We start from the raw sequence: 24,658 nt of genomic DNA on the forward strand, positions 1-24,658 counted from the left end.
TTGTGCAGAGGTTATAGCAGGGAAGGGGGTGTGCGGAGGTGAAAGCTGTGAGAATAAGCTGTAGATGAGGGTGCTGAGGTGAGTTGTGGACTGGGGGTGTAATCTGTGTGGGGGGAGGGGTGCAGAGGTGAGATGTTAATGGGGTACAAAGGTGAGCTGTGGACGGGGGTGCTAAGGTAAACTGTGGAAAAAGTGCCAAGTTAAACTGTGGATGGGGCAGAAGAGGTGTGTTGTGGATGGGGAGGTGTGTAGGTGGGCTGTGGATGTTGGGCACAGAGGAAAGCAAAGAGGTGTGCAGAGGCGAGTAATTGATGGTTACTTTGAGGGGTGGAGGATTTTTGCTTGGAGAGGACAAGGGAACTTTGCTGGGGGGCAGAAAAGTATACAGAGTTCAGTAACCAAGAGTATGTCATGTATGGCAGGGTATGCAGGGTGCAACAGTGAGGATTTAGTAAAATACCTTGTACATTACCTAGTCATAACTGTATGCTGTGCTATACATTACATACCTCTTATGCCGCGTACACATGAGCCGACTTCTCGTTGGACTGAATTCCGAAGGACTTTTCAACGGAGTTCCAATGAAACGGACTTGCCTACATGCAATCCCACCAAAGTCCAATCGTTTTGAACGTGAGGACGTACGACTGGACTAGAAAAGGAAGTTCAATAGCCAGTAGCCATATAGCCAATAGCTGCCCTTGCGTCGTTTTTGGTCCGTCGGACTAGCATACAGACTTATGCCCCGTACACACGGTCGGACATTGATCGGACATTCCAACAATAAAATCCTAGTTTTTTTTCCGACGGATGTTGGCTCAAACTTGTTTTGTGTACACAGGGTCGCACAAAGTTGTTGGAATTTCTGATCGCCAAGAACGCGGTGACGTACACCACGTACGACGAGACTAGAAAAGGCTAGTTCAGAACCAAGCGCGGCACCCTTTGGGCTCCTTTTGCTAATCTCGTGTTAGTAAAAGTTTGGTGAGAGACGATTTGCGCTTTTTCAGACTCGTGGTTTTCAGATCATTTTCTGCTGTTCAGTTTGTGCTTGTGGGTTTGTATCTGCTCTTCAGTGCGTGCTGTCAGTTCATATTGTACTATTCCGTGTGATCTTGTCCGCTCGTTACTGTTTTTCAGGTCGCTCTTCACAGGCCTTGCCGTTCTTCAGTGCGTTCTGTTACTTTGTTCTGAGGAGCCGACCGTTTTCTAGCCATGTTGCGTATACGTACTCCTCGTAGAATTCGTGCTGTGCGGGGGCTTGGTGTTGGGGTCCTGACCTTGACACAAGTCCAGTCCATGAACAGGGTGGGGAGGAGTTCATGGACCAAGAATTGGTTGCTTCAGCGTGACCAGTTCTCTCATATGCCTTTGCTCCGTGAGATCCGTGAGAATAATCCTGATGGTTTCAGGAACTTTCTCCGGATGACGGACCCCGTATTTCACCGTTTGTTGGCTTTGCTGACCCCCTATATCAGCAGGCAGGATACCTGCATGAGGCAAGCCATCACTCTGGAGCAGAGGCTCATCACCACCCTGCGGTACTTGGCGATGGGGAGAAGTCTGCAGGACTTGAAGTTCTCGACAGGCATCTCCCCCAGGCTCTGGGGATCATTATCCCAGAGACCTGTTCTGCCATCATACAGGTCCTGCAGAAGGAGTATATTAAGGTAAGATTTATCCTTTAATATCACATTTTATTGTATTTAATGTTTGATAATTTATTGTATTTCTTTCCTCATTCCCTAATTACCCTGATTGGAATATGCTGTGAATGTCCCATTTGTTCTCATGCATGCTGGATTTTTATGTAATTATTTTTGTTGTCCTTCATACATATTTGCCTTCACTTCCCTCCCCAGCATGGTCTCCTGGTCCTATATTCACCTCATGTAGTCACTTAACAATGTATTTTATCAGCTCCATAGTAGTGCTTTACCCCAAACATCCCCTAAAATGTTTAGAAATGTGACTGGTGCTTAAAATTCAGGCAGAGAGGCTTTTTTGGGGGGTCCCCAAATCATTTGTAACCCTCCCCCCAACTGCTAAGTCAGCTGATACCAATTCTCTATCTATCCTCAATCATCTATCTGGTGACTTTGCCAAACCCATACACACTATACCCATCTCTTTTGTGCTCTGATTTATGGATGAATTCCAATTCTCAAATGGTACTGTTTCAAGTTTTTGTATACTATTATTATCTTGATAGGTAATAGCAGAATGTCCAAATGTGCTCAATGTGTATTTATATCTTTGTATTATGACACTTCTTACCTGTCCAGTGGGCTGCCAATAGTGTAACTAAGGAGGGGGTGTTCAAAGTAATACCCATTATTTAGGCATTCATCTCTCAATGAAGTGGAGAGGGTTACCTGTCCCAGAGTCCCCCCCCTATAATGTTAGAAATGGCCCATGAGAGGGGGGAGGGGGAATCTGATAGTTGGACCTTATACTTTGGTTTCTAAAAATTTCCTCTAATAAATGTTATCTTGATGTTGGCCAACAATGTTTGTGTCTAATCTGCTTTCCCTGTTTATGTGCACAAAGACTAATTTTTTTTTTTTTGGTTTTGACTCCACAGTTTCCTTCCACGCCAAGGAATGGCAGACTGTGGCCTCCCACTTTGCCCAGCGGTGGGACTTAACTAACTGCGGAGGGGCAATTGATGGGAAACACGTCCACATCATCCCACCACCCAACTCGGGGTAGTGCTATTATAAATATAAGGGGTTCAATAGTATTGTGATGTTGGCGGTGGTGTCGGCCAGACCGAGTTCTACAGGCATCTCCAGAATGGCAGCTTGGACTTGCCACCTCTAGAAGACAATGTGGAAGGACTCCCATTCGTCCTCGTTGCAGATGAAGCTTTTGCGCTGGGGGACCATCTTATGCGGCCATTCCCTATGAGGACCCTCACCCCAGACCAGAGGGTTTTTAATTACCGGCTGGCCAGAGCCAGAAGAGTGGTGGAGAACACGTTTGGAATCATGGCCAGCTTGTTCCGCCTATTTCTTACACCCATACATATGGCGGAGTACGAACTGAATCACATCATCCTGGCGTGCTGTGTTCTACACAACTTTTTACGGCAACATTCTGCCAACTATGCTGGCTCAGTTGGGCCTGAGGCCAGAATTCAACATGAATCAACCTTTACGGCGCTTGAAAGTGGCCGTCCTGGCTTGCCCCCACTGAGTGCCCGTGATGTCCGGCTAAGATACCTTGAATTCTTTGCGGGTAGGGGGGCTATCAATATGCCAGAAAATGTGTAAAACCTTTAGAAAAAAAAAAATAACTCAAATCTTTGGTGACATTTTTACTGCTTGTGTTTTTTGTAGCTGACCCTGACAGAAATGTGGTGAGTCCTGAAAATGGTGTGATTGTGTAACATTACAAAGCACTGTTGGGTGTTATTTACTAAAGGCAAAGGCACTTTGCACTACAAGTGCATTTGAAACTGCACTGAAACTGCACTTGTAGTGCAAAGTGTATTTTCCCTCAGGAAATAACCCCCATTGTCACAGAAAACACCAATTAGAGCACCACAAAAGTGTTGGAACGTTGAGACAATAATCCACACATTCTTGATTAAGAATCTTTTTAATACCAGCACGATCACATGTGCATTTCCAAAAGGTTTTTAAAACAAACCAACATGTTTGTTTAACAATTTTTGGGGTCATATTAGAAAAAGTAGAAATGTCAATTTAAGATAAAACAGGCATGTGTAAAACCAACAAGAAATACACAATTTTAGAAATTGGTAGATTTGGTAGAACTTGAAGGCAATATCAGACATGAGTATTTAAAAACTGTGTTTGATATTGCGTTCAGATGGGATGAAGTCACCCCAGGAAAAGCCAAATTTGGAGGATGCACACAAATTTACGAATGTCAACATGTGCTAGCTGCCATCACGGGGGATCAAGGGACGTGTTTTGGGGGTGCAACCCCTTCCTCACAGCTACTTTATTATTAAGGAAGGGGTTGCACCCCCAAAACGCGTCCATTGATCTCCCGTGATGGCAGATAGCACACCTTGACACACTGTGTGCCTCTTCAAAATTTGGCTTTGCTACAAATTGACATAAAAAATACAAATAAATTTGGCACCACAAAAACGCAAGGCATTTTGAGGGGTTTTAAACTCTCCCTAAAACATCAATGATGTTCTTCATTTTTTGCTGAACATCATTGATGCTTTTCACGATGTTTTCCAAGTCCCTATTACACCCCATGATCTCCCCGATCAGGATCTGGGCACTTTCACTGGTGAAAGGATCTGGATCCACAACACGATCCCCCTAAAAAGATAGAAACAAAAAACACCATATATATTATATATATATGGCGGCATCCATCTCTTACCTGAGCCTGTGGTCGCAGACACTCACCTGTTGTGGTGACTAGTTCCACCACGTCTCCTTCCTCCTCCTGCTCTGCTGGCCTTAAGTGGATTTCCTCTTCTTCCAGAGGTGGGGGTCTCTTTTCTCCTCAGATGAGGGGTGTCCTCCAAGTCTTTTCTCCCCTATGTAAAAAAAAATAGGTATACTTAGCACACAGATATTTGATGGCAGAAATAGGAATATGAAACATTGTTTGGAAGTGGGGTACAATTGTCTGTATGGCAAAGTTCCAAGATGTGGCATTTTTCTTGTCCTTTGTCAAGCTTGAATACTTTTACCTGTCTTGTACAAGCTTCACAGATGGAGACACCCCTATAGTATACACTGGAGCACCTGTGTGGCCCCCCTAATAAAAAGGGTGTTCTTGTGTCCCACACTAGTGCTCCAGCGTCCAGATGTGAAAACTGCTGCTTAGTGTCCTCTCCTTACACAGAATGTAGTTGGCATTTCATTCTAGTAACAAACCCATCTACACAACCCAATTCTTTTCACACAAGTAGGCCCTAAAAAATGCTGGCAAATGCATATGGCCAAACGAACTATGTTTGATACGAACAAATAATGTGCCCATGAACATGAAAGTTGCCTTTGGAAACTGGATAACAGTTAATAAAAGCACATGGAGCAGCATGAACGTAATAAACATAAAGAATAGGAACACAGCACAACTACTTACTTTTTTGCAGCACTCTCCGGATCTTTCGGTACTGCTCATGCTCTCTTAATTTGAGGTCCGACCACTGCTTCCTGAGCTGATCTTTTGATCGACGTACCCCGAAATTCCTGTGCAGGCTCTTGACCACTTTCGCCACGATCTTGGCCTTTCTGACATTGGGGTTGGGGTAAGGTCCATACTTCCCGTCATAGTCTGCCTTCTTGAGGATGTTGACCATCTCCAACATCTCCCCAAAGGACATATTTGATGCCTTAAATCGTCTCTTCCGGGATCGGGACATTTCAGGCTCTGGGCTTTCCTCCTCCTCGTTGCTATAATTAGCACGCACCTGCTCTGACTCCGCCATGTGCTCTTCCCCACTGCGTAGAACGAGAAGGGGCAGGGAATAGACTAGAAATAATGTCAGGGGCGGGCGGAGTTACACGCATGCGCAGTGTGTATAAAGCGTAACACGCGTGCGTAGTACGTACGATCTGTGAGTGGAGGAAGGAGTATCGGAGGTGCCGATCGTGAAAACGAAGGTAAGATCTAAACTTGGGCCTATACTGCTTCTAAATTGAGGCCTATATTCTAACTATATTAGGAGAGTTTCACCTGACATTAGGGTTTGTCTTGTGTTGTGTCTTGCAGAGAAAATGGATGGGTTCAATGACCACAATTTCCTCCCCCTGTTCATAGACAAATACAGGGAGCTGCCCTGTCTGTGGCAGGTGAGACATCCACACAATAATAGACAAAAGAGGCAGGCAGCGCTGGAGAAACTGCTGGAGTTGGTGAAGCCAGTGGTCCCCACAGCAACTATCCCCTATTTAAAAACCAAAATTGGTGGCCTGAGGAGCACTTATCTAAGGGAGCGCAAGAAGGTCACGGATTCCCAGAGATCAGGAGCTGCAGCAGATGACGTTTATGTCCCCAGGCTCTGGTACTATGAGAGACTGCAATTTCTGTCAGACCACACTGGAGTCAGGGAATCCCTCTCCACTCTTCCTTCCACTCTTCCTTCCACCCCAGCTGAGGCGTCCGATGTCCAACCTGGGACTTCCAGCCAGGAAGAAGTGGAGGAGCCCAGATGGAGTCAGGTATAGCATTGTTCTACAGATTTCTGGTCAATAAATAAATGATGTTTACTAGATTTTATTATTGATCACTAATTGCTGATTTAATAAAGTGTTTTACATATCAATAGACAGTAGTGGGCACCCAAAATTCGGCCAAGAATGAAAAATGCTGGGCTCAGAAGGATAGTCTGTTATATTTGTTAACATTCAATTTGCAACAGTCATGAGATGAAAATTGTGTGTGATTGATGAAGTAAAAACTAAAACTATGTCCCTTTTTCATACACAGGAAGACCTCAGCCAGGAGGAGGTTGTGGAATGTGCCACACAGGAGGAGGCTGTGGAATGTGGCAGCCAGGAGAAGGCGGGCTAAGTGGCAGCCAGGATAAGCCTGGGACCAGTCGCAGCCTGACAGAATCGCAGGTTCCGCCCCTCCGCCTTCCATAAAAAAGACCCAGGAAGGGGACTCGCATGCAGGATTCAGCGCTCAGGCTCATTCAGGAGGCTTCTGCGTCCCTCAGAGCCTTACCCACTCCTGAAGAGGCCTTTGCCTGCATGGCTGACACCAAACTGAAGGGCATGCAGGAGGGTCAACGCCTCATGTGTGAGAAACTTCTTTATAAAGTCCTAACTAAGGGGGTGAGTGGCAAAATCACACCCAAGACCGACGTGATTGAGTTGGAACATCCTCCTCCTGCCACAACTCCACCACCAGAGCCACAGCGTGGAAGGAAGTGTGGAAGGAAGACCAGAGAGTGATGGCCCTGGGTTCAGTCTGGTCTGGCCAAAGATGCAGTCTCTTGTATGACCACAGCCTGGGGACACAGATGTCATCTGCTGCTTTCTGGATCTCTGGGACTTCTGGACCAGACTGCACTCCCTTAGATAAGGACTCCTCAGGCCACCAATTTTGCTTGAAAATAGTTGATGTGTGCCCTGGGGGCCAAAGGCTTCATCAATTTCTGCTGTTTCTCCAGCGTTGCCTCCCTCTTTGTTTGGTTCTGAGCCCTTAATAAAGGAATTTTTGTTTCAATTATACTCCCCTATGTGTGTTTTCCTTCAAAAAGAACAGTTTATTTGTGAGGAGGCAGGTACATTTCAAAAATGCAATGTGAAATTAACAAGAGACACCAACACCAAGCAACCTCCTTGAGATTAAATAATACAAGATAATAATGGTGTTGTGGTAACTTGACACACAAAACACACACAAAAATATTATGGAGTAAAACACAAAAAAACAAAAAAAAACCATCAGCCTTGGAAAAAATAAAAAAGCACAAAAAAAAAATGCCTTGACCAAAAAAAAAAAAAATGTAAAAACCAACCAAAAAAAAATTGGTCAGATGTGACAAATCATAATATATTGAGGGAATCACGATAAATAATAAAGAAAGAAGTTTGTGAAAAGTCTGTGTGAATATGAGCAGCGAAACTATTTCATTCTTCTCACATTATAAAGAAGAAGAGTGCGCTGTATTAAACAATTTTTAACATTGCAGCGTGACGAAAGTGCTGTATCCATTGCGAACGCTAATTTTACCAGACCGAGCTGTTCTGTCTCGGAATTTCTTCCGAGAGCATGCGTGGCACTTTGTGTGTCGGAACTGGCCACACACGGTCGGAATTGACGCGATCGGATTTTGTTGTCGGAAAATTTTATGGCCTGCTCTCAAACTTTGTGGGTCGGAAAATCCTATGGAAAATGTCCGATGGAGCCCACACACGGTCGGAATGTCCAACACACTCCAATCGGACATTTTCCATCGGAAAATCCGATCGTGTGTACGGGGCATTACAGTTTTTTCGATAGGAATCGAGTCCGTCTGAAAGATTTGAAACATGTTCCATTTCTAAGGCCCGTCAGATTTTTCAACAGAAAAGGTCCGATGAAGCCCACACACGATCGGAATGTCCGGATTCGTTCCGTCGGACCTTTTCTGCCGGAAAGTCCGGTCGTGTGTATGCGGCATTACAGTCATATGTTACATTAATGGCCCCTGGACAATACTAATGAATTCTGCACTCTGTACAATGGGTTTTACATTGCGTACTCCTGACCCCTGCACACTGTATGCTGGACTGCACATTACACTGTATATTACATATTCCTGACCACTGCACTCTGCACACAGGGCTTTATGTTGAATACAGAGATGTTCGACTCGAATATCGCATGTTCGACCGTTCGTTGAATTGCGAATGTTATGGGCCGTTCGTGCCAAATTCGTGTGGCGCGTCACGGCCCATAATTCACTGTGGCATCGCAGTGCATTGTTGGTTGATGATTGGCCAAGCATGCACTATGACCCGCATGCTTGGTCAATCACAGTGCCGTCTGTACAGAGAGTTGTAATTGGCCAAAGCCAGGGTGGCTTTGGCCAATTATGGCTCAGGGGGTTTAGTACACGCCCCACACTATATAAGGCCTCCTGCGTGGGGGCCTTGTGTAGTGTGTTGCGGCGGTGGCGGAGAGATAAACAGAGAGACAGTGTCATTTGATTTAAGTTAGAGTAGGCAGGCAAGTCAGTTAGCTGCACTTACAGTGTAGTGTGTATGTGTGTGTGTATATATGTATATGTATGTGTGTGTATATATGTATATATATATATATATATATGTATGTATGTATGTATGTATGTATGTATGTGTGTATATATATATATATATATATATATATATATATATATATATATATATATATATATATATATATATATAGTATTCAGTTTAGCTAGATCCGTTCCCGTTTACTTCCTACTGACAGGCATGCAGGTGTTTTTACAGTATTTACAGCTACCTGAAGAAAATTGGTGGTGTTCTTCTGATCCTATTATTAACACAGGCAGGCAGCTGCAGTATTTACAGTTGGTGTACTGCGTCCTCTGCATATCTCTCTATCTATCCCAACTTTGTGCAGCTACATCTCACTGCAGGCTATTAGTATGTCTGGAAGGCCAACAAGGAGAGGCAGACAGTCACAAGCCAATAAAAGAGGGCAAGCAGGCTCTGTGTCTAGAGGCAACAGTGCTGGTCGTGGAGACGGTGCATCCTCATCAGCACGTAGCCGTGGGACACAACATGCGGAAGACTTGGTAGAGTGGATGACCAAGCCATCCTCATCCTCCTCATCCTCTCTCACCCAGGCTCAAGATACTTTGTCTGGCAAAGCAGCTGCCAACACGGCCTCTTCCCTCGGCTCAATGGCATCTGTCACTTTCCCTAGCCCCATCATGTCCTCCTGAAGAGTCCCCCGAACTGTTTGACCACAGTGTTGTGTAGATGCTCTAGGAGGATGCCCAGTGTTTTTAAGGCTCTGATGATGGTACTCAACTAGAGGAAGGCAGTAACGTGAGCCCAGACAAAGGGGGTGCCCAAGAAGGACAGCAATCTGGCAGTCATGTTCCCCCAGCTGCAGCATACTGCCAGCTTTGCTCCAGTGATGAGGAGGGAGGGGATGATGAGGTCACTGACTCCACATGGGTGCCTGATAGGAGAGAGGAGGAGGAGGAAGAGGCACATCTCCAACGAGGCAGGATGCCCTCCAGGGGCCAGCTTAAGGGCAGCACACAGACTGCATCACACCGCAGAGCTTTGCATGTGCAGGGCGCTGTTGTCTCTGCGTGTTATTCCAAAAGTTCTTTGGTGTGGGCCTTTTTTGAGACAAGTGCATCAGATCCCACCGCTGCCATTTGCAACATATGTCTTAAGCATATCTCACATGGCCAAAACATCACCCACTTGGGCACCACATGCTTGACCAGACATGTCGACCTGCCATGCAGTTCGTTGGCAAGCGTACCTAAAAGACCCACACCAAAGAACAAAGCGGACCTCTCCTTGCTCCTCATCAGCTGGGATCTCCAACCCCACTATACCTTCAGTCCTCTCTGAAACCTGCTCTGAGAGTAATTAAGATGTAGAATTAGGTGTGTCACAGCCAAGTACTTGCGGGCAATCTGCTATCGGTACACCGACATCAGATTGTACCAGGCAAATTTCCCTGCCCCAGCTGCTGCACCGGCAAAAGAAGTTTGCTCCCAGCCATCCACATGCCCAGCGGTTGAATGCTAGCTTGGCTAAATTGCTAGCACATCAACTGCTGCCTTTTCAGTTGGTAGACTCTGCCCCCTTCCGTGATTTTGTGGAATGTGCGGTTCCTCATTGGCAGGTTCCCAAACGCCACTTTTTCTCAAGGAAGGCGATTCCAGCTCTCTACCAGCATGTGGAAGGCAATGTCTTGGCCTCGCTGGACAGGGCGGTCAGCGGTAAGGTGCATATTACCGCTGACTCATGATCCAGCAGGCATGGACAGGGACGTTACCTATCTTTCACCGCGCATTGGGTGATTCTTCTGGCAGCTGGGAAGGATGCAGGACAGGGTGCAGTAGTGTTGGAGGTTGTTCTGTCACCACGCCTCCACAATTCTACTAGTGGTGATTCTGCCACACCTCTCTCCTCCACCCCCTCCTTCTTCTTCCTCCATGGCCTCTTCCTGTGCTGATTTGTCCTTGGAACCAGCGGTGCTCCGTAGGCATTCAAGGGGCTATGCAAGCACGCAGGCAAAAAGATACCATGCGGTGCTTGAGCTGGTGTGCTTGGGGGACAGGAGCCACACTGGGGCAGAGATTCTGTCAGCTCTGCAGGGGCAGGTTCAGAGGTGGTTGATGCCACACCAGCTTAAGGCAGGTATGATGGTTTGCAACAATGGCACCAACCTCCTCTCCGCCCTCCAACAGGGACAGCTGACCCATGTGCCCTGTTTGGCTCATGTCCTTAACTTGGTGGTGCAGCGGTTCTTGGGCAGGTACCCAGGCTTACAGGATGTCCTGAGGCAGGCCAGGAAAGTCTGTGTGCATTTCCGCAGGTCATATAATGCCAGTGCTCGGCTGGCTGACCTCCAAAAGGAATTTAACCTGCCCAAGAACCGCCTGATCTGTGACATGCCCACCAGGTGGAACTCATCGTTGGCTATGCTGCAGCGGCTGCACACGCAACAGAGGACCATCAATGAGTACCTGTGTGACTATGGCACCAGGACAGGGTCAGGGGACCTTGTTTTTTTTCCCCACGCTAGTAGGCTATGATCAGGGATGCATGCACAGTTGTGTCACCATTTGAGGAGGCCACAAGATGGTGAGCAGTGACAGTGCATGCATCAGTGACACTGTCCCTCTTGTCCACCTGTTGGAGCACACACTGCGTGGAATAATGGACAGGGCACTTGAGGCAGAACAGAGGGAGGAAGAGGAGGACTTCTTTACCTCTCAAGGCCCCCTTTATCCAGACAGTGTTCCTGCATGCCCCCTGATCACACAGGAGGAGGAGGATTGTCATCATGGAGGTGGAGCCTGGCACTCAGCATCAGCAGCAGTCTTCAAGGGATTATTTACAGTCCGAAGAAACCCATGGACTTGTATGTGGCTGGGAGGAGGTGGCTGCGGATCATGTCATCCTTAGTGACCCAGAAGACTCTGGACCGAATGCCTCAGCAAACCTACGCTGCATGGCCTCCCTGATCCTGCAAAGCCTGCCGCAGGATCCTCATATTCGTGGTATCAAGGGGAGGGATGATTACTGGCTGGCAACCCTCCTTGATCCATGTTACAAGGGTAAGGTTGCAGACCTTATCTTGCCATTGCAGAGGATGAAACATCTTCGGTAGACCTTGCAGAAAGGTTTGTGCAATGCCTTTCCAGAGCCTGGGAGGTTACAATTTTCTGGTCCTCCTGGACAACGTGTTGCTGAGGCTTCTGTCAGTCACAGAAGGAGCTGTGGAGAAGGTAGCCATCTGACCGATGCGTTCAGACAATTCTTTAGTCCGCAGTCCCAAGGTCTGATCGGTTCCAGCAACCATCGCCAGCGTCTGATTCACATGGTGCAGGATTACCTAGGGGTAAGATCAGACTTGGACACCTTTCCCACCGAAAATCCTCTGGGTTACTGGGTCTTGAGGATGGATCACTGGCCAGAGCTTGCACAGTATGCAATTGAGCTACTGGCCTGTCCTGCATCCAGCGTTCTTTCAGAACGCACATTCGGTGCTGCTGGAGGCATGTATCTTATCACAGGGTGCGCCTGTCCACCGAATTGGTTGATCGGCTGACCTTCATAAAAATGAATCAGTCTTGGATCACCAGCTACCAAGCACCTGATGCTGATGTAACCGATTGATTTTTTTTTTTTTTTTTTTTTTTACTGTGAGATTCCTTCAAGACTGCCTATGCTGATGCTGAGTGACTATCATGTTATGCTGAGTCACAATCCTCTTCCTCCTCAATTTTCATGCTGATAGCTTGTGTCAGAGAGCTCACGTTGCTGGTCATGGTGTTGGCCGCCTTGGGGTGCGCGTTGGCGCACGTTCCTGTGCATGCTACTGCGTGCGTTCCTTCAGGCGTGCGCATGCTTGTGAGCGTCGGCGTGCACGCGCGCGCCATTTGGCACCAACCAGCCTATTTAGGTTTGTTAGGCACTCTGTTCAGTGCTGCCTGATCATCAGCTCCCTGTGCCCTAGTTCCTGTTGCCTATCTTGTCTTCCTGTGTACCTGATCTCCTGACGATCCGGATTGCCCTTGGATTCTCCTGTTTGCTGCCTGTACCTGACCTTGGCCTGTTTGACTCCGCTTCTGCCTGCTCCTATTGTACCTTTGCTGCCAGCCTGTGGCCGAACCCTGCTTGAGTCCCGATCTACCTGTCTTGCTCCTGCTCAGCACCTGTTACCAGTGTTCCTGACTACTGACCTGCTGTCTGAAGATCATCTCTGATCCCGCCCCTGGCTCTCTTCAGCAGGCTCTCATACCATTCCGCACTCTCGTGCCTCCTGTCTGCTCTACCAGGGGCCGTGAGTCGGATAAGTAAGGGAGTCTACCCTCTGCCTAAGCGGACTCATCAGTCTGGTAAGTGGAAGTCTGACAGTATCAGGCAGCCATGACTGAGTCCGGGCAGGGGTCCTCCCCCATGGATGAACCATGCAGACATCTGGCAGGACTGACCCAGGCTGTGAAAAGCCTTCAGGAAGGTTACTCTAGATTGGAGGAACAAGTCCAGGCCTTATCTTCCTCTTCCCAGGGGGCGTCCTCTGCTGAATTCCAACCTGCACCCTCCGTAGTAATGCTTCCTCCAGAGCCCAGAGTACCCACGCCGGAAAAGTTTGCCAGTGAACGCAAGTATTGTGCCTTCCGCAATTCCTGCGAGCTCTACTTTGCTCTGCAACCCCGCACTTTTTCACTGGAAGCAACTAAAGTAGGCTTTGTTATTTCCCTGCTGACAGGTGAGCCAAACCTGGGCTCACCACCTTCTGGAGCAAAAGTCTATCTCCCTAGATAGCCTAGACGATTTCTTCAGGGCCATGTCTCAATTATATGAAGATCCCCAACTGACAGCGACTGCTGAAGCTGCACTGCACTCTCTGCAACAGGGTCGCAGAGCGGCCAAAGATTATGCAGTAGACTTCAGACGTTGGAGATGATACGGACTGGAACGACGCTGCCCTGCATCATCAGTTCAGAATGGGGCTATCTGACCCACTCAAGGACGAGTTGGCTCGAGTTGGAGTACCTCAGTCGCTGAAAGACCTTATCGATCTCTCCATCCAGATTGACCGTCGCCTAAGAGAGCGTCGGTCAGAAAGGTCTACCAGCCAGCTTCGTCCCACCTGGATGTTACCAAAGGTTCCCAGTCTGGTCAGTCAGTTTCCTCCTGCTTCGTCTGTTTCGACTCCAGAACCCCCTGAACCCATGCAACTCGGTCTGCTCCGGCCTACGCTTACTCCAGAGGAAAAAATGCGCAGACGAACCCACAACCTGTGCCTATACTGCGGTGAATCTGGGCACTATGTAAGAGCCTGCCCCAACAAGATGCGTAAGTGTCGTTCTGCCTCTTCAATGTGTGCATCTGTGTTACCTAAAACTGGTTCTCATCTCGCTCTTTCCTTCACTCTGCAGCTTCCAGGAGGGAATATTCCAATGTCAGTAATTATTGATTCCGGTGCATGCAGCTGTTTCATCGATTTGACCTTTGCTGCCAACCATCGTATCCCGCTTCAACCTAAGGCTCAGGGGCTTGCTGTTCATCTAGCAGATGGATCCATCCTTAGTTCGGGCCCGGTCACTCAAGAGACCGTCCCCTTGCTGGCCACCATGGGTAACCACCATCGGGAGCTTCTGTGTCTGGACGCCATCTCTTCTCCTCTCTTCCCTAATATCCTGGGGATGCCCTGGTTGCAGGCCCACAACCCCAGTATCAACTGGGCCACAGGAGAAGTTCAATTTCTCTCAGAGTATTGCCAACAGCATTGCTTACATCAATCTTCTGACATGACCTCTTAACTCCTCTGCTTGGACTCAGATGCTGAGCTACGTCAGTCCATCCCTGAAGCTTATCTGGACTTCCTGGATGTATTCAGTAAAAAAGGAGCAGAAACCTTGCCCCCTCATAGGCCGTATGACTGCCCTATAGAACTATTACCTGGTACTGAGGTTCTATTTGGGAGAATTTTCCCGCTAACTGAGCAGGTGTTAGACACATTAAAAACTTACATAGATGAAAACTTGGAAAAAAGGTTCATTCGTCCTTCTACCTCCTCAGCCGCTGCCGGCATCTTCTTTGTCGAGAAGAAGGACCACTCTACGTCCCTGCATCTACCGGGAGTTGAATAAGATCACCATTAAAAATCGTTATTCCTTGCCTTTAGTACCTGAACTTTTTCAAAGATTAGGAACCCCAGTCATATTCACAAAACTAGATCTCCGTGGAGCTTATAACTTGATCCGTATCAGAAAAGGGGACAAATGGAGGATGGCCTTCTGTACTCGATTCGGGCACTTCGAGTACCTTGTCATGCCATTTGGATTATGCAATGCTCCTGCAACCTTCCAACATTTTGTCAACAATATTTTCCGTGATTACCTGGATCTGTATGTAATAGTATACCTTGATGACATCTTGATCTTAGGCAACATGGGCTCTATGCAAAACTCGAGAAATGCGAGTTTGAACGTCAATGCATTCAATTCTTGTTGCGGGTCATCTCAGTGGAGGGTATTAAGATGGACCCTCAAAAGGTGTCTGCTATTCTGGATTGGCCCGCTCCGATGGATAAAAAAGGGGTACAACGCTTTATTGGCTTTGCCAATTTTTACCGAAAGTTTATTAAAGGTTTTTCTGCAATCATTGCTCCAATTACTGAATTGACCAAGCAGGGAACCCGATTCTCTTGGACTGACAAAGCCCAGTCGGCTTTCGAAAAACTCAAAAAACTATTTACTTCAGCAACCATTCTGAAACATCCTAGCCCTGTCCTACCATTTGTCCTGGAGGTCGACGCTTCAGAGATCGCAGTAGGAGTGGTGCTCTCTCAACGACAGGGCGCCAAGGCCCTCCTCTATCCAGTAGCGTTCTTTTCACGCAAACTTTCAATTTCGGAAAGAAATTATGATGTGGGGGATCGAGAACTTCTGGCCATCAAGGCAGCTCTGGAGGAATGGCGTTACCTATTGGAGGGTGCTGCACATCCCATTCTGGTCTACACCGACCACAAGAATCTGGAATACCTGAGAACAGCCAAAAGATTAAGACCTCGTCAGGCCAGATGGGCACTTTTCTTTTCACGATTCCAGTTTCACATAACTTACAGGCCCGGTTCTAAGAATATAAAGTCAGATGCTCTTTCCCGTATGTTTTACGATTCGGAGAAGACCGAATCTCCAGATACGATTCTTCCTTCTGGGAACTTCCTGCTCCTCCAAGGGGACCTTGTCTCCTGGATAAGACAGGCCTCTGTGGGAATGCTTCCGTACCCTGAAACCGATTGGAGAGAGGGCCTGTTTTGGTGAAGAGACAAGATCGTGGTTCCCGAGAAGCTAAGGGTAACTGTGATGGAACTATGTCATGACCATAAGTTGGCCGGACATTTCGGTGTCCTGAAGACCACGGAGCTGGTACAGCGCACCTTCTGGTGGCCTCAATTAGCCTGTGACTGTAAAAATTTTGTGGATTCATGCAACACTTGTGCTCGGAGTAAGAACACCAGGACAAAGGCCTGGGGATTATTAAAACCATTACCTGTTCCAGAGATCCCATGGAAGATGATATCAATGGACTTCATCGTGGAACTGCCCCCCTCCGAGGGTTTCTCTACTATTTTTGTTGTGGTGGACAGGCTGTCTAAGATGGCACATTTCCTCCCCATGAAGGGTACACCTTCGGCTATGGATACGGCAAAGATTTTTGTCAAAGAAGTGGTTAGGCTACATGGAGTCCCAGCAAGCATCGTGTCCGATCGGGGTGTTCAGTTTACTTCAAGGTTCTGGAAGGCCCTCTGTGGTTCCCTCGAAATCGAACTGGCATTCTCATCCGCCTATCATCCCCAGACGAACGGGCAAACTGAGAGAACCAACCAGACCTTGGAGCAATACCTCAGGTGCTTCTCTGCCTTCTCTCAGGATGACTGGGTCTCCTTATTATCCGTTGCAGAATTCTCCTATAACAACTCCTTGCACTCTGCCATCAATCAAACACCAATTATGGGTTCCACCCATCTTTTCTGCCAATCTCAATACCTGAATGTTCCGTTCCGGCTGTCTCGGAGACTATGAGTTTCTTTTCCACCAACAACAGGATCCTACAAGAGACTATGGCCAAATCCCAGGATTACAATAAAAAAAGTTTGATAAGAAGAGGCGTGGAGAATTGATCTTGGAGCCCGGCAACCAAGTGTGGTTGTCCACAACTAACCTGAAAATGTCTTGTCCCTCTAGGAAATTGGGCCCTAAGTTTTATGGGTCCGTTCCCAGTTTAGAGGAAAATAAATGATGTGACCTATGAACTTGATTTGCCAGACTCTCTAAAAGTACACCCGGTCTTCCACGTGACGCTACTGAAACCTGCTACCGCTAATCCTTTTGCTGGTCGCACTGTCGGCCCACCCAAACCTGTCATAATTGACAATGAAGAGGAATTCGAAGTAGAGGCAATCCTAGACTGTAGGAAAAGGAGGAATGGAATTCAGTATCTTATCAAATGGAAGGGGTATGGCCCGGAAGACAATTCATGGGAGCCAGAAAACAATTTGCATGCCCCGGAACTTTTACAGACTTTCAGGAATGTCCATGCCTCCAAGCTGGCCCAACTGGGCATCCGGAGGTTGCCCTTAGGGAGGGGGCACTGTCAGAGAGCTCATCTTGCTGGTCGTGGTGTTGGCCGCCTTGGGGCGCGCCTGTGCGCGTTCCTGTGCGTGCTACTGCACGCGTTCCTGCAGGCGTGGGCGTGTGCTTGGGAGCGTCGGCGTGCGCGCGCACGCCGTTTTGCGCCAACCGGCCTATTTAGGTTTGTCAGGCACTCTGTTCAGTGCTGCCTGATCATCAGCTCCCTGTGCCCTAGTTGCTATTGCCTATCTTGTCTTCCTGTGTACCTGATCTCCTGACAACCCGGATTGCCCTTGGAATCTCCTGTTTGCTGCCTGTACCTGACCTTGGCCTGTTTGACTCCGCTTCTGCCTGCTCCTATTGTACCTTTGCTGCCAGCCTGTTGCCGAACCCTGCTTGAGTCCCGATCTACCTGTCTTGCTCCTGCTCAGCACCTGTTACCAGTGTTCCTGACTACTGTCCTGCTGTCTCATGATCATCTCTGATCCCACCCCTGTCTCTCTTCAGCAGGCTCTCATACCATTCTGCACTCTCGTGCCTCCTGTCTGCTCTACCAGGGGCCGTGAGTCAGATAAGTAAGGGAGTCTACCCTCTGCCCAAGCGGACTCATCAGTCTGGTAAGTGGAAGTCTGACAGTTTGTAAGAACATTTTTGGTTCTGGGCTCTGCCACCAGTGGCCAAGACCCAATTTTTCAGCCCCTGTACAGGGGCGTATAATTACAATTTTTGATGCAATACTTTCAGCAGGGCTCATTCCTGCACTCCAACTATAGCATCTCTGAGGGGTTGCAGTGTGGCACCAGTGCCTAAGGCCCAATTTGTCTGTCCCCGTTCAACAGGGACATGTAATTACAATTCTTGATCTAATATTTCACAGCAGGGCCCGTTCCTGCGCCCACCAAGAGTAACTGTGAGGACTTACAGTGTTGTGGCAACACCAACACCTAAGGCCCCAATTTCTGCAGAGTATATAGGGCAGGCCCCTACTTTCAAACATCCAACTTACAAATGTAAGTTGGAAAAAATGTTTCTCCTTTCCACTGATGCTTTATCACCAATCCTTGTTTCACTAAAAACCCCAAATTTTCAAAAAACATTTGTCATTGGGACAGAAAGTGAGGTGAAATCTTCTGAAGAGGTGCACAGACAGCAAAACAAATGTTACAGGGGTGATAACCCTTCCCTATGTTTTCCAAAAAGCTTAAAAATAGATTTTTTGGCTGAAGCTACACTTTTAAAAGTACCAGTTCAAAATTACAAACAGATTCTACTTAACAACAAACCTACAGTCCCTGTCTTGTTTGCACCGGCTGTATAGGCCCCACGCCTTTCTCTTTTTTTTTTTTTTTTTAATGTGGGTGTGGGGTTCCCCTTAATATCCATACAAGACCCAAAGGGCCTGGTAATGGACTGGGGGGCACCCATGCCATTTCTCACTGATTTTCATCCATATTGCCGGGACCCAACATTACAATAAAGCCGCAAGCAGTTTTAAATGACTTTTATTCCTTTAAAAATGTCATTCAGGTCACACGTGCCACTTTACAGGCATACTATAGACACCCCCCAGGTACAAAATTTAATGAATATTTCACTTTTTTTTCACTTTAAGCATCATTAAAATCACTGCTCCTGAAAAACGACCATTTTTAAAACTTTTTTTTGCATTGATACATGTCCCCTGGGGCAGGACCTAGGTCCCCAAACCCTTTTTAGGACAATAACTTGCATATTAGCTTTTAAAATTAGCACTTTTGATTTCATTCAAGTCCCATAGACTTCAATGTGGTTGTAAAGTTCACGCAAACTTTCGGTCTGTTCGCAGGTTCTGGTGCGAACCGAACCGGGGGAGTGTTCGGCTCATCGCTACTCCTGATCATAGTCTCTATGATGTGCTGTATGGTACATACTGTACCTTTTTCATGTTGTGTACTGTACATGTTTATGGCTACTGCAACCTGTATGATATGCACTTCTCTGCAATGCACAATACATACTCCTGAGACCTGTACTCTGTGTGTTTCACTTTTCTGAACCTTGCGCCTTCTGCGATACACATTTCTGAGCCTCGATCACACCCACTATTTGACAACCGCATAATTTTCACCTCTAAAGGAAAGTGTGGCTGGGGGTGGGGTTATGGATGTGGTTGGGGTGGGGCATTGGCTGGGGAGGGTGAGTTCCAGCACCTATTTACTAAGAAAAAATGCCTTAGGTAAACCAATTCATTTGCCAGTGGAAAAAAAATGCTCCCTATATTGGTGACTATTGGTAAGAATGCTCCACTTACAGTGGTGGTCAAAATGCCACTTTTGCAGGCAGTAAGAAGGATCATTGGTGTCATGAAGCTGGCCCTGGCAAGTGGTGGTGGGCCCTGAAATAAGCACACAATCAAATGGGATGTTAATCCACCCCCACTCAAGGAACCCCTTGAAGCCTGTGAAGGAACTCTGGGTGACTATGGCTAGCATAGAAGTACTCAACTAGCCAACTATTAATCTCCTGAGGGCTCCAGTCATTGTTATAGGTGACAGATACACCCAAACCCTCTCACTAAAATATTGCAGCACAGAAGCACACCCCCCTTTTTTCCCCCTTTGCATTAAAAGGGTTGTCAAGGTAACTTTTTATATACACAGTCAGGTCTATAAATATTTGGACATTAACACGATTCTAATCTTTTTGGCTCTATACACCACCACAATGGATTTAAAATGAAACGAACAAGATGTGCTTTAACTGCAGACTTTCAGCTTTAATTTGAGGGTATTTACATCCAAATCAGGTGAATAGTGTAGGAATTACAACAGTTTGTATATGTACCTCCCACTTTTTAAGGGACCAAAATTTAGGGGGATACCAAACCTTTGCCCCTGAAGAGGAAAGCGTGATGACATCAGAGATGCAGGCTCTTCTCTACGCGTTTTATCACTAGCGGACGTTGTCTGGGGATTGGCTACAATACCTGCGTCATCACGCAAGTCATATAGTGCCACGGTGCCATCTTTACTATGGGCTGTAAGGGCACTTAAGTAGGAAATAGGTAAGCGCCTCCATTTTAACTAATGGCATACCTGGGTCAACGGAGCATGGAAAAGGAAGCTAGGAGACTAAAGTGGATGCCCGTGCCATCTGGTGGCTGAAAAAATTATTGACATATTAATTCTAAGAGTAACAGTGGAAAGCCAGCATCGGAAGCCTCAGCAGACACCGAACCGTGGATTTCAATAAGTGCAATAGGCAATTAAAAATACACATATATGTAACAGTGCATAAAGATGCCTAACCTTAAAGGTAAGTATATTAATATCAAACACGTACCATGGATAACACATCTTTAATCTTTAAAATGATATATTAAGTACTATATTGTATTATGGAAAAATACAAAATTAAAATTAAAAGTTAAATATAAAAAAAAAAAAAAAAATTTTAATTAAAAATAAAATATGAGGTTCTTAGGCATCATTAAGAAAGCAATTTATGTCCCAGTCGACATTAAGGCCAAAGGGGACATAAGATCTGATATTAAAAATTCACTTCGTTTCAAGCCGAGAGACGGACCTAATCTTGTTGATACCCCTCCAATGGGGTTGAATTTTGTCAATGGCTAAAAACAAGGTGCCTTTGATCTTTTTATCATGGTATTTAGCATAATGCCTAGAGAGGTTATGCTTGGTAAAACCACGTTTGATATTCCCTATGTGTTCTTCCAAACGTACATGTAAGTCTCTTTTAGTTAGTCCAATATATTGTTTCGAACATGAGAACCGAATTAGCGATACCACACACTCCGTAGAGCATGTAATAAAGGACTCAATGTTTATAGGATCTATTCATCTGGGTAGAGTCAAAAGTTTCACATTTTCTCCCCCTGAAGGAATTAACCTGGCAGATGTTACATTTCCTGCAGGGGAAAAAACCTTTCATCGTTTGAAAGAAAGATCTTTTTAGGGGGATCCACAACATTAGGAGTGATACTGTGACGTAGAGCAGGAGCCCCTTTATAAATGACTAACGGCCGGTCTGGGATAACTGGACCCAAGATCTTATCACTTTTCAGTATATTCCAGTGTTTATTAAAAATCTTCTTCACAGAGTAGTGTTGATTGGAATACCTAGTGATCAAAGAATAGCTAAACCTATCATCTAAGGCCTGATTGACTGTCTTTGGGCCATAGATCATATGATCTCAATTCAGATCCCCCTACACTTTTTTAATGGTCTCATCAATATCATTATCCCTTGTTAAGGGATATAAGGAGAATGATATATGCGTATTTTTAATTGCCTATTGCACTTATTGAAATCCATGGTTCGGTGTCTGCTGAGACTTCCGATGCTGGCTTTCCGCTGTTAATCTTAGAATTAATATGTCAATAATTTTTTCAGCCACCAGATGGCACGGGCATCCACTTTAGTCTCCTAGTTTCCTTTTCCATGCTCCGTTGACCCAGGTATGCCATTAGTTAAAATGGAGGCACTTGCCTATTTCCTACTTAAGTGCCCTTACAGCCCATAGTAAAGATGGCACTGTGGCACTATATGACTTGCGTGATGACGCTGGTATTGCAGCCAATCCCCAGACGACGTCCGCTAGTGATGAAACGCGTAGGGAAGAGCCTGCATCTCTGACGTCATCACGTTTTCCTCTTCAGGGGCAAAGGTTTGGTAGCAGACAGTGAGTGAAGGAAGCCTCAGACGCCGCCGTTTGGATCCACTGTCATGCTTGTGTATGATCGCGCTCATTCAGCATCCTTTCTATAAGTGCATGTCTTTTGAGCTTAATAAATTTACTCAAATGCTACACTATGGGAGCCTTCTCTGCTTTTATGTTTTTGAGTGATATCGATTGATACAGATTCAGCAGCCCTGGATGCCCCATAGGTTTTTGGGAGACCGAATTCCCTTGGTTTGGTGAGACCAACTATTTGGTCTTTCTAGTTGGTAAGGAGATTATATACTCACTTCGGGTGTTCCGTCTCACCGGATGAGGGATTCTTTCACCATTTGTTTGCTGCATCATTCTATGGCTAATTCTTCTTCTTTTTGCAAGATCAATGGGACTTATTTAAATTTTCATCACATATGTTTTTTTTTGCTTTCACTTATGATTATTAGAATTGTATCATTTTACTGATCCAAAGATATGTATATCTGAAGTGTATTTACCCACGGCTGAGGAATATTATCACTTGTTTATGTGAGTACACTTATACTTTTGATTTATTTATTCATTTATTTTATATCCTTATTTTCATAGGTCTTAATAACAGGAGATTCAATATTCACAATCTATATTTAACAGCACACCAGAACATAGAACATTAATTTTGGAGTTAGTACTCCACTTTAGTTTTTCTTAGCTGGTTTTCACTATTACATTATGTCAATATTTACTTTTAGTGAGATTTTTTGAAATTATCAACTCAGTGATTTTAGCGCTGCACTAATTTTTATTATGCGATTTGGGGTTTTGTATTGTAGACTCTTGGTCCTGGCTGCTTTTTCTACTTGAATCATTTTACATTTTAATTACATATCTCTAGCGCAGCGTTTGGCCATCTGACCTCTTTTAACTGTTGTAATTCCTACACTGTTCACCTGATTTGGATGTAAATATCCTCAAATTAAAGCTGAAAGTCTGCAGTTAAAGCACATCTTGTTTATTTCATTACAAATCCATTGTGGTGGTGTATAGAGCCAAAAAGATTAGAATTGTGTCAATGTCCCAATATTTATGGACCTGACTGTATCTGATCTATATGCTGCATAGATTGGTAATCTACACATTTTTACATCCAAAATTTATTTTAAACCTGTTTTCTGTGTGTCTGTTTTTGGCACTTCCTCCTTTGCAGTCTCGTTTGATTGCCATAGCTTCCGGTTGTTGGAGGGCGCTCCCTGCCACTACATCATAAGTTAATGGGAACTACAATTCCCTTTATGCTTAGCGGCATCGCGCATGCGCAGTGCCACTTTTCAGATGACTGTATGAACGAGCCTTGTTCTCACAATGTATAACAGCCTTCGGTGCAGACACCTCCCAGCATTCACGTACATTCCTGCCTCCCCAGAATGCCCATATTATGTAAAAAATACAGAATAACAGAAATACATTAACAATATAAAAAATTTATATTCAAGGAATGACAGTAATTGTATAAAGCAATATAAAATTTTTTTTTAACATTACCTTTATTTTATAAATTTCCCTTATTAGGTTGTTGCAGCTGCTGCTAGCATTCTCTGATAGTCTGCAGCCGACAAACTGCAGTCTAGAGACACTTTAATTTCTAAAAAAGGGGCAGAGTAAAGGCGGGGCTGTGCTAATGAGAGATTGAGTTTAATAAAATGGCATTGGAGGTGGAGCTACAGCATATTAGACACGCCCACGGCTCCTTTGCCTGTGAACGTGGACAGCGTCTCACCGCGGGGATGTAGTCCCAGTGGAGGGGGCGCGCACGCAAAGGTAAAGCCCATTCAGAACGGCTCTGATGTTGGGGCAAACTTCTAGGACAAGGACAGGAAGTGGCAAAAACACACACTAAAAAAAAGAAGCACTTCCAAACAAAAATGAAGGAAAGGGTAAGTGAACACACAGTACACTACCTTAAAGGAACAGGATTAAAAAAAAAAAACCTTTAGTATCACTTTAACTGTTTTCTGCGATACGTAAGACAAGCTACATGCATCTATCTTATGGAAAGATTTTTGTTGAAATGAACGGTTTGGCGGTAGTCTTTGTCTCTATGGCCATCACTCATTGGCTTTTTATAGTCCAGCACGCTGATCCTGTACCATCTCTTTCCTTGCAGGTTTGCTTCCAGTTTGAGCAAGACAAGATCATCATACAATTACCTACCGGAAATCCTTTCTCATTTCCAGTCCGCTTTCCCATAGAGGTGATCTCATACTTGTCCTTGGTGGACCTCCAGCTCAAGTCCATCACACTAAACTGAAGAATCCCACAATAGAGTGGCCCGTCCCACGTGTCCATATCCAGGCTCTGTGAAATGGCCATAGTGGATGAAGAGGAGAAAAGTCTTGTATCCTGTTTTGTAACCCCCCCCCCCCCCCACCACCACCAATCTGCATCCTTGCTGCTCATGTAGACATAAATTGTGCTTTTTTAGAAATGAATTTCAACCACATTTCAAATAAAATCAAATGCGCTCTATTGTGTCTGATCAAACCAATCACTTTATTTGGCATTAAGCTGACTTTGGGTGGATTGCTGTAGTCACTCACAAAGCACTGCCTGCTGCATAGCGCCCTCCTGCTGGAGGTTTGTTGCATTACATTTAACAAGCACACTGTAACCAACAGAGGGTGCTAATGTTATATTCTGCCTGCGTAGTCTTGAATTTC

The 24,658-nt window shown here is 45.8% G+C and overlaps 1 protein-coding gene across 1 annotated transcript in view; it reads left to right on the forward strand.

Annotated features, from left to right (window-relative positions):
• LOC141102363 (galectin-1-like) overlaps nucleotides 1–24,265 on the forward strand; it is a 56,174-nt gene extending 31,909 nt beyond the window's left edge. The window contains exon 4 of the mRNA XM_073591316.1: nucleotides 24,106–24,265. Coding sequence (XP_073447417.1) covers nucleotides 24,106–24,249 — 144 coding nt within the window. The 3' untranslated portion in view covers nucleotides 24,250–24,265. The remainder of the gene's footprint in view (nucleotides 1–24,105) is intronic.
• The last annotated feature ends 393 nt before the right edge of the window (nucleotides 24,266–24,658 follow it).

The sequence above is a fragment of the Aquarana catesbeiana genome, linkage group LG07 (assembly GCF_042186555.1).
Source record: "Aquarana catesbeiana isolate 2022-GZ linkage group LG07, ASM4218655v1, whole genome shotgun sequence".
Taxonomy (NCBI): domain Eukaryota; kingdom Metazoa; phylum Chordata; class Amphibia; order Anura; family Ranidae; genus Aquarana; species Aquarana catesbeiana.